Below are 11,350 nucleotides of genomic sequence, written 5' to 3'. Positions count from 1 at the left end.
TGAAACTGGAGAAGAAAAACTAATAAAAATTACATAGAAATGCTGATGGTTTGTGGGTAATGAAGCTGTCATTCCCAGTCCTTTGGAAAACGCGCGGGCGAAGAGTTTTTAAAATGGCGGCAGTTTTGAGTCCTTCAGACACAGAAGACTTTGAAGTCGTTTTGCAGGTAATAGAATTAATTTCTAGCATAAATAAATTCGGAAATGACTTCTAGAGAATATGGTTTAGGGATTAAGAAGTCATTTTTGCCATCTTTTTTAGAGAAGAATGTATTTTGGCAGTATTTTTTGTTAGACGTCTAGCTTGTCTACGGTTCAGTGTTTTCTAGTTCATCTTAGAGGAATCTTTCATGAATACAATACATAATATATTAAGTACAGAAATTAAAGCAACTTAATTCTTTAAGTTAGTATTTTGTAATCCGTTAAAAAAATAAATTGGTAATATCTTTATGTACCATTGAAAAGAATCGACTTAAATTGCTTGCCTCTTGGTTTCCATAGTGATGACATTGCTAGATCAGTGCTGTTTTTCCATTTTTTATCCCTTTCTATTCCAGGTAACTCAAAGAGATATTAACTGTTTGTCTGATGACAATAGAACAACACGACGTAGGGCATTAGATAAAATTCTCAAAGATGTCCTACAAAGAAAGCCCCCACTATCTGCACAAGTCCTGCAGAGTTTGTTGGATGAGCTGGTCAAACCTCTGCTGAAAGTCATGTCTGACCCAACTGAAAAGTGTAGGGACTTGTCAGTACAAATAATGTCAGAGTAAGGAGACTTCTTTGTTGTTGTCTATCCATAATGTACATACCTTGACCTGTTTTTTATCAATACCGTACTCTGAATTATAAAATTAACTGTTCTAAATTCATTGTTCTCATTGTTGGGAGTGCATGCTTTATAAGAGTACACAGCACAAGCACGCACTTTCAGGTTCGTCATTCCTGTATTTGTATTTCATAAAAGAAATAAAAACAAAACTTGCTTGTTGTGCTGTATGGAGTTATAAAGCATTTGGAATTGGCAGAACACTTGCAAAGTGTTGAGTCATGCTTCTCCTAACACTTCTCTTGTGTTCTACCAACCCCCGTATGCTTTATAACTGCATACAGCATACATGGACTGCTTTCTATTTCTTCATTATAGTAGTCCTAGAACAGGGAAAGACAGGACTTTCATATTTTCTCTGGCTTAAACTACCATTAGTAGCTTAGCAATTTGTAAGATGTTCACTTGGTCCCAAGGACTGAGCTCCAGCAGTTTATGATCTTCTAATATTATTTTAAGATTTAATACAAACCCTGGGCAGATTTAGGAATGGAGGTGGGAAGAAGGGTAGTGAAGTAACCATTGATACTGTTGATTTTTTCCCTAGATTTGCTGATAAAATTGTAGACGTATCTGTGTTTCTTCCATACATTATTCCCACCATAAGTCAGCGTCTTGGCCAACCTGAAATTGTAGAAAATTGTGAGGAATTAAGGCTCGCTTTGGTGAAATTATTGACAACTGTGACAAAACTATGTCAAAACAAAATGGCAGTCTATATTGATGATATGATAAAAATATTCCAGAGGACAAATCTGGACCCATTTCATGAAGTGAGAAAGGTGAGTCCTGCTCACCAAAATGTTGAGTCTTTCTTGCAAACGTTTAGTTTATAATTGTATTCTTGGTTAGGGTTTTTGTATTGTGGGGTATTGTTTAGCTCCAAACTCATTGTTCTCGACTATTGTTTTATTGTCTTCATTGCTCAGGTGCCCTGCAACACCATAAGAGGAACCAAAATGTTTGGTTCTTAGCTTTAAGATTTCTCTTCTGCTCCAGTGTTCTATATCTATTACAAGCATTTTGTATATTTATCTCATCTCTAATATGAAATGTGATTGTCCAGGTGAGTGTAGTCTTGAGAAAGACTGTTGTTGGTGGTGATTGACATTTTGACAACCTGAGCAGAAGTCATCTTCAGAGTCCAGTGATGAAATGAGAAATCACATTTCGCACCAAAATTCAACACCTGGGTTCAAACCAAATTTTACTCTTATCTCATCTTTCATATGCATAATATTCTTAAAACAGGAAAGTTTCAAGTGTATTAATGTGTTGGCTCCTGCAATACCAGAGCAGTTCTACTTTCAAGGGAATTCTTTGGTCAGCTCTTTGTTAAAAACAATAAGTCATCAGCACTCTAAAGTCAGAGTAGCCTGCATTGAGGTAAAAAAATGGTATCCAGTCTTGTTCGAATGCTAGTTATTAAGCTTTGCAATTTAATCAGTAGACTACTGTCGATCAATTTTTAACATGGGAATATTCATGGGAACCATTTAAGCCAGTGGATAACAAACTTGTGGCCCTCATTTCATGAACAAATAGACCTCCTTGGCTCGGGTGTGGTTAGGCATAATGTTTTCCCATTTCAGACCACGTGTCATTCCCTAGAGTATCATTTCTTTGTTTAAGTGTCATGCTTGGTTGCACATGAGGAGAAACATGAATATGGATACAACTCAAGTAAAGAATCTTATTCTCAAGAGAATGACACATGGTCTGAAATGGGAAAACATCACACCCTAGCCGAGGAGGTGTATTGGAATTTAGGAGTTGATTTTTGTGGAGGGAGGAAAACCGGAGAACCTAGAGAAAAACCCTTGAGCCAAGTGGGACTTGGACCCGGGTCATATTGATGAGAGGTGAGCGCTCTCATTGCTATGCCACCTGTGTTTTCCAACCTACTGTCATGATCTGATCAGCAAATAACTTCAGAAGTTAAGTGGACTACCTACTAGGTTATTTTTTATCACTCTTTGCAGACAATTGGAGTAGTAATACAGTATGGTGATGGTAAGAATGTAGATGATGTTACATCTCATTTAGCACAGAGGACATTTGACTCATCACCTACTGTTAGAGCAATGGTTACATCAGTAGTTGGTGACTGGCTCCTGAACCTTAGAGACAGGTAAGAATAATTTTATTTATTGATGGAGGGGAGGGAGGGAGGGAGGGAGGGAGGGAATATATATTTATGTGTGCTCATACATTTTTTCATTTTCTATTTTTGTAGATATTCTTATTTTCATAAACTTCTTCCATATTTATTGACTGGGTTATCAGATGAGATGCCAGATATTAGAAATAAATCAAGAGAATTAATGGACCAGGTAACAATTTTTTCCTACATGTAAACACCTATTTCATAAAAATGTTGTTGAAGCCAAAGAAGTACATGTAGGCATTCCAGTAAGTCATTCCAAGAAGGAAAGGAATTATGGGCATACAGTACATCTGATCTAAACAGGTATAATCAAGGTGTTTTGTCACTCTTTTCACTGCTATGCACTAATCGAGATAACAGTCACAACAGGGAAGCAGGGCAATACACTGCTGCCAATCAGGAGAATATAAAGGATACCGACCAATTTATTTTATTGACGGAAGTGTATTGCCCAATTTCCCTGTCGCAACTGTTGTCTTGATCAGCACAGTAGCAGTGAAAAGAGTGGTAAATCGTTTCACTGACTACGTGTACTGTACAAACAACATTGAATATCTCAAGATTAAAATCTGTGTTCTTGTCAAGAATAATGATAAGGAACACACTAGTCACTCAAGATATTTTTTAGACCTCGCATTGACCTCCTTTCCCATATACAGTTTTGACTATCACTTTTAATACCTGATCTGGATAAATAAACTGTAGCAGTAAATCATTCTAAATTTAAATCTAATGTACCATGTAATCTTTTTGTGCTACTAAGGTGGGAGATTTGTATGCTAAAGAAAATGAAGAAGAACTGAAGGATAAGATTAATTTTGATGAGCCTCCCACATACAGACTGATAACAGGTACTGTACCTTGCTACTTAAAAATATGAAAAAGCTGTCAGTAACAGTTGATGAAGGCTCTCTGGTGCCATAAAAAGCAATTTTCAGAAGCCAAGTAGCTTTGCGCAATGTATTTCCAAGCGCCATAACTCAATTCCTTGCTCATATTTGTATCAAAGACATTCCCAGACCAAGTCTAGGCTGCAGAATCCTCATCCACCGAAACCTCTCCAAGATCCTCCCAGCTGCTCTCAGAGATATGACAGACTGGACTGTAGACACAAGAAAAAAAGCATCCGCATTGGTGTACAATTTACTATTCTATGCCGAGGACAATACGACTCAGCACATGGAGATTCTCTTGAATGGCTTGTATAAAGGGTGTCAGGATGAAGAAAAGGAAGTGGTCAGCCAGGTACAGTACTTTACTAGTTGAACAGATTTTTTTTGTTGTAAAATTAAAAACTCTTGATTGATTTTGGACCATTTTCACACCTTTTTCAAAAATATCCATAATTTATGAGTGATGCAAAATAGGCCATTTTCTGGTAAAAAGCATTATATATAGCCCATGGTTTTCATCGATTTTGGAACATTTTCGAACCTTTTGAAAAAATATCCAGTAATTTATGAGTGATGCAAAATAGGTCATTTTAGGCCATTTTCTGGCAAAAAGCATGGTCTATAGCCCATGGTAAAAAATAAATAAATAAAATAAATAAAATATAATTTCTATTTACTTTACGACCATGCCAGAGGTATAAATACTATTGAATGTCTTTCGTTTTCTCACTGGACTCTGAAGATGGCTATGATGACGGGCCAAAATAGTTTTAGTTCGATCATATCTTGTTTCTGGCTCAACATTACTGGTCAAAATGATCGGCAATTCAGAGATTTAACCAGACAAGTTCCAATTCTGGGCGGACATTTCCGATGTCCAGCTGTTATTTTAAGCCCTGACCAGTCAGACACCACCAACAACAGTCTTTCTCAAGACTTCACTCACACAAACAATCACAATTCACAACGAATTTCAACACCTGTGTTCTAACCATTTTCTTCAAAGTCTTCTATTTATTGACTGAGATCAACCCAAAGGAATTTTTTAGAGCTTGATAAAAAATTGAAGGTTTTTCTTATCTTGGCTGAAAGTATATAACTATGCACTATATTATTCGGGCTAGCTAGAAATCACGGGATTTTTGTCTTTTCCCCCAGGTTATTGCCAGTGCAGAATTGGCAGGTAGCTTTGTAGATCCTGCTGTATTTTGTAAGCTTGCTCTTCCTCATCTCAAGACATCAGCTACCTCTTCGTCACAGTCATGTACAAACTGCCTTACAATATTAGCAGCTCTTATCCATGGATGTAACCCTGAGCTACTTGTTCCACAACTTCAGGTACACTCTCAAAATCCCCTCCCCAACCACACTTCAAATAGAGTCAGTTCGACTTAATGGAAAGCGTCCTCAGACTCGTCTCAACTGGAATTTATAGATACTCGTGATGTTTTGAAATTTCTCAAATTGAACTCGTCTAAAGGCTCATCCAATTTTGAAAACTTTCAAAACATCACTTGTACCTATAAATCCTAAATTGATTTCCTATACTAATTAGATTGAAATTGTAATGAACCTCCTTTGCGTTTTGATGTGCAGTTTTGGGCTTTTCATGAAATACATGACATACCCTTCTCAGACCCTGACCACTCCTTAAAGATTCTTCTCCTCTCTAGGTCAGGTATGGATTCACAATGGATTGTTTGATTTTAAAACTATATTACTTTTTTCCTTCAGTATATCTGTGAAACCATTTGCCTGCCTGAGGTCTCCTGTGCAGAACAGCAATCCACCCAGCAGCAACTCCTCATCCTCGTCAATGCTGTACTACAAAAGGCTGGCACACACTGCACCCAATATAGCTATCAGTTGTTCACAGTCATAATGCACGTGAAGGCTTTACAGACCCAGTCAGGACTGGAAGAGGAGGTCATGGCTTCCCTGCAGATGCTAGCTACTATACAAAACCTGCAGAGTATACAACAGCTGTATGAAAAACACAGTGAAGAACTATTAACTAAGCTTAAGGTATGGGCTATGTATTCCAAGTACACTGTATCCTACATATACATATATTATATGATAAGCCAATTCAAAAATAAATGGCCGCAGCCCTCTGTGCAAAGTCTGCAGCCCTCTGTGTATTTATACTAGCTATTCTTGCTTCACTTGAAGAAAAAACTTGCAGGACACAAGAAAGTCAACTTGCGAAAGTCTAGAAAATGCTATTTAGTGCCTCTTGTACTTCAATCAGTATGTAGCAATACAGCGCAAATGAAAATACCCCAATTGAGATTTGCGCTATATAAATTCAATAAATTATTATTCTTTTATTATTATTAAAACAATTGTTATATAGTAAGGATAGTATGCGGCCGCTGATTGGTCAAAAACTGTGCTTTATTAGTAAACAGAGCACAGTGCTGATGCCATCCATTTGCTCGAGGTTCTGCTAGATCCTGTGATCTTCTTTCTTTTTGAGTAAATAAATTCAATACAGCAATAAAATTAATAACTATATAATGAAATGAATAACACGACATTCTTACTGAACGGAGCACAGAAAAAGCTGTTTTATTTTTTAATTATAGTATTAAGAACGGCTGCATTTTGGCGATGCTTGAAGACAAAATATAGATTTATTAAATTTATACAAATTAAATAAACAATACAAAAGGAAATTAACAGTATTGTGTTTTATTTGGATTTGTTAGGCAAGCCACATGTCATGGACCAGTCACTCACCTGAAAGACAACTCTTTGATGTGTTACTCACAAACGCAGGCCCTGTAACTGGACAAGTGCTGCTGGCTGATGCTATGCCTATATTTGCATCTTGTTTTGATATAAATAGAGACCCAGAAATGAGATTGAAGTAAGTGGTGTGACACTTCTTATATCTATTTTTCCCTTACATCTACTCATGTTTTAGGTTCTATGTACCCCTGTATCAGAATTTTCACTCTTTCTTTGTTTCTGCTTCAGATGCCTCTTTCGTTGCCTTTAAGTTTTGTTCTTGCTCTTGTTGTTCCTCAAGCTTCTGCTGTATCCCTGTTTCTGTGTTTTCTGCTGCTAAAAGCTACTGTGTTCATCCCTTTTCTCTGCTCCCGTTCTTGTCCCATTCATTTGCCTCAAATGTCCCTTTCATTTTGGGAAGCACAGGTGGCGTGCGCTGCTTATGTGGTGCCTCTCAGCAATGTGACCCCTCTCACCGATGCAACCAGATGTTATATGTCAGTAGAGGTGTTTGTTGGGTCTCTCCTGCGCTTTGAGTGTTTTTCCTCTGGGTCCTCTTGCTTTTCCTCCCTCCAAAAATCAATTTCTGAATTCAAATATGGGCTGCCTTATTAATTGGGTTGCAAAACCTCTTCACCCAGGAGGGGTAAACGCATTAGAATTTTACATTGGCTGCATCATTTTCTTGCTCCTCATCATTTTCTTGCTCCTACTACTCCAGTTGCTCATTCCTCTACTCTTTGCTTTTGATAAATTGCTTGCTGCTAACGGTTGCAGGACATACGGCCTTTAGGGTTTTTCCTGCAGTACATCTATTCCTTATTTCCTTATTCCTTTATTATTTTCTGGCTGTTATTCAATTTCGTGGTTCAGGGCTGTATCAGTGGGGAAGGACTGGGTACCCTAAGGTGCCTGTGATCCTCGCAGTATCACTGGTAGATAAAAGCCTATTTCTTATTGGAGGAAACGTCATAGGACAGTTCCACCATAGAAGACCATTTTGTAACGCTACACACGACGTACTGGTCCCTTAGCAGTTTGTAATACAGGTGTTTTTCTGAGGGGACAGAAGGAAAAGATATGCTGGATATTTGATTTTGCTTGAAAAGCGTCTTTGGCAGGCCTCTTTTTTGTATAATCTTATTATTGATTAACGTATTTTTATTTCATTGACATCATAGAACCTTCTCACTAATGTCCAGATTAGTGATGGATGCCTCTCAATCTGAAGTGTCCATAGATGCATTTAAAGGATATTCTCTTGCAATAGTTAAAGATATGATCATTCCTAACTGTGTTTGGCAAACAGGAAGGTATGTGTACATTCATATACTATTTAGATTTTGATTCTCGATCAGCTCGTAGCAATGAAAACAGCGGCAATTATGACTGTCTAATGTCAGATTGCTGGGTTCTGACTGTGTCGTGGCCAAAAGCATAACAGCGTACGTTTGGCATAGTACCCTTGGGTATTCACTAACTAGCTGGAGAGGGAGGGTGCACAAAGCTATGTTTTCTTGTTACAGGGTTCGTGCTACTCCTTAAACTCCTTGAAAACTCCTTGAATTTAATTCACGTTTTCAAGGGCACTTGAAAAGCTCTTGAATTTTATGATTTTAGCGAAACTACTTGAAAACTCCTTGAATTTTTGCTTTGATCATTACTTGCATGGTTCTGAAATAGATCTTAGTCAGAAAGATTGGAAAATCTGAAAGTCGGCCATGTGCAACCTACCAGTGTAAAACCTTGGCATATTTAGCGAAACATACTCCTTGAAAATTAATTTTTGGGTCCTTGAATACTCCTTGAATAGTCTTTGAATTTTAAGTGTTTACCTCAGCACGAACCCTGTTGTTAACATCTGTGTTTGTTCTTTGGATTACTAGAACCGCTGCAGCAGTGAGAGCAGCAGCTGTCTCGTGTCTATGGGCTGTTCTACAAGCAGGTTTACTGACTGACCAACAAGCTAAAGATATCATGAAAGAACTGCTAACACAGGTAAGTATGAAATAGATAGTTGCTATGCGTTGCATGGTTGGCAGAATAGTAGAGCTTTATCTTATAGCCGCAATATCCACATGTACTCTTTCACTGCAAGTCAAGAAGAGAACCATTTATTTGCAAATGGTTTTTTCTGTTTTCGCTACATGGAGCAACGCCTCGCCTTTTTTGCCAAAAAAAACCCTAAAATAGAAACCAGAGTTTATACGAATTTCTAAGATCCATTTTGTCTTGTTTAGCTCAACACTTGTTTGGACGACCACAATCAAACCACTAGGCTAGTTTCATGCAAAGCATTACAGAAACTTCTCATTTCCTGTAAAGATTCCTTCAATGGTAAGATTATACTCGTGAAACGGTATAAAGTATGGAGATGATGCTGATGATGATTATACAATGTATATGATAATAATGGTGATGATGATACATGATGATAATGGTCATGATGATGCATTATGATAATAGTGATGATAATAATGCATGATAATGCCGATGATTATACATGATGATGATGATGATGCATGATGATAATGCTGATGATTATACTGTACATGATGATGATGATAATGCATGATAATAATGGTGATGGTGATGCACGATGATAATGATGTTGATGATAGTGCATGATGACGATGATGATGATGAAGATGTCTGATGATGATGAGTGATGATGATACAATGATACAATGATGGCATTTATGACGATCTTTGTAATTAGCACTTTTTCCGTGACATTGACTGCCATGTTCTGGGGAGAATATGAATTCTGTTATAGCGACCCTCATTATCCTCTACATTGTTAACGATAAATTGGATTTTTTTACTACGTATAGCTGACACTCTCCATCAAATTTATCCCGAACTGACGAAAAGAATGGACGACAGCAGCGATGAAATCCGTATCATGGTCACCAAGACATTCCTTGCATTCTTTAGGTATGAAGAACGCTCATGGGAATGCGGGAGGACCTCAAGGAAAGCGAAATGATAGTATAAGGAGGACAAAGCAGGATTTTTTTAATACTTAGAGTTCATATATGCTGTGCTTCTAATAACATTCTGAAATACGTTTTGAGTTGCCACGACTAATTAGCGCAATCCATCAAGGCAATTATGGATGTAAACTTGCACACAGCAAAGTAACCAGCATCACAGAGCGCGCGTTCATATTTAATTTTTATATCTACGAATGTACGTTTTTTTTTGCGTCATCAGAGCCTTTCCTGCTGACTATGATCGAGATCTTTACAAGTTCCACTTGCAGTCCATGTTTAAGGGCTTATTAATACATCTAGACGATCCTACCGCTAGTATTCAAGTAAGTTTTTCAGTGAATATCACACAATTGCACTTCCTTGCATTTTCCCCATCCACCCATCCATCTGTCTGTCCATCCATCTATCCCACCAACTATCCATCTGTGCAGTGCGTCTGTCCGTCCATCTATTTGTCCTTCCAACTGTCTATCTATTTGTCCTTCCAACTGTCCATCTATTTGTCCTTCCAACTGCTTGCCCACCCCAGCATCTCCAGAAGGCTTTTTTTGACATAATGATGTTTTCTTATCTTCCAGGAAAGTGTTCTTGCTGCACTACTTGAGGCAGTTCATATTGCACCGAATATTTTACAAGAGCAAGTTGAAGCTGTAAAACACAAGCACAGAGTGGCAAGGTTCACGTTTCGTTTTATTTATGAAATTTAGATATATCTTCTCGCTTGCAGTATCAATTACCTACTATAGCCATAGCCTGAAGTATCTAATAAATCCCAGATGTGTGCTTGTTCATATACTCAGAAACCCAGCAACAGTATCTTGAAATAATATATTTTAGTTACATCGTCTTTTTTCTTTCTCCCGTTCCCTTTTTTATTCCTCCTGTTGATGAGTTCAATAATATATATTCTTTTATTTATATCTTGTTTAGGTTTTGTAATGAAATTCTAAAGGAAATCCAGTCCCACACAGCCATGGAGCATTAAGATAACCATTACATGTTTTACCATATGTAGCAATGAGAATGTCTTGCAATTTTTTTTAATTTAATGTAAAATACTTAAGAGTGACGATAATGATGGAGGTTCTTATCTATATGTTGAAATATATTTGTTTGCAACATATAATATATTGTGACATATATTGTGACAGGGGCATTGTGACTCTTAGGGGCACTTTGATAGGTTGGGCCTGTGAAATGTAGGGGCACTTTGTCATGTTGGACCTGTGACATGTAGGGGTACTTTGTCATGTTTGGCCTGTGACATGTAGGGGTATTTTGTCATGTTGGGTCTGTGACATGTAGGGGTACTTTGTCATGTTGGGCCTGTGACATGTAGGGGTACTTTGTCATGTTGGGTCTGTGACATGTAGGGGTACTTTGTCATGTTGGGTCTGTGACATGTAGGGGTACTTTGTCATGTTGGGTCTGTGACATGTAGGGGTACTTTGTCATGTTGGGTCTGTGACATGTAGGGGTACTTTGTCATGTTGGGTCTGTGACATGTAGGGGTACTTTGACATGTTGGACCTGTGACATGTAGGGGTACTTTGTCATGTTGGGTCTGTGACATGTAGGGGTACTTTGTCATGTTGGACCTGTGACATGTAGGGGTACTTTGTCATGTTGGGCCTGTGACATGTAGGGGTACTTTGACATGTTGGGCCTGTGACATGTAGGGGCACTTTGTCATGTTGGACCTGTGACATGTAGGGGTACTTTGTCA

At 37.9% G+C, this 11,350-nt stretch overlaps 1 protein-coding gene across 1 annotated transcript; it reads left to right on the top strand.

The window, feature by feature from the left end:
- Positions 1-3: 3 nt before the first annotated feature.
- LOC116292953 (dynein axonemal assembly factor 5) lies at positions 4-10,720 on the top strand. Its single transcript, XM_031700311.2, has 18 exons — positions 4-167; positions 561-775; positions 1,383-1,617; positions 2,087-2,221; positions 2,818-2,966; positions 3,072-3,168; positions 3,766-3,853; positions 4,012-4,247; positions 5,054-5,233; positions 5,630-5,920; positions 6,607-6,767; positions 7,810-7,941; positions 8,515-8,626; positions 8,869-8,965; positions 9,463-9,565; positions 9,845-9,947; positions 10,203-10,300; positions 10,555-10,720. The coding sequence occupies exons 1-18, from the start codon at positions 60-62 to the stop codon at positions 10,607-10,609; spliced, it is 2,595 nt and encodes an 864-aa protein (XP_031556171.2). The 5' UTR covers positions 4-59; the 3' UTR covers positions 10,610-10,720.
- The last annotated feature ends 630 nt before the right edge of the window (positions 10,721-11,350 follow it).

This window comes from Actinia tenebrosa, unplaced genomic scaffold (assembly GCF_029948245.1).
Source record: "Actinia tenebrosa isolate PJP-AT-01 unplaced genomic scaffold, QUT_ActTen_1.0 PGA_scaffold9__36_contigs__length_13948895, whole genome shotgun sequence".
NCBI classification, from domain to species: Eukaryota; Metazoa; Cnidaria; class Anthozoa; order Actiniaria; family Actiniidae; genus Actinia; species Actinia tenebrosa.
Note: the sequence above shows the minus strand (reverse complement) of the source record. Positions and strands in the feature narration are given on the sequence as shown.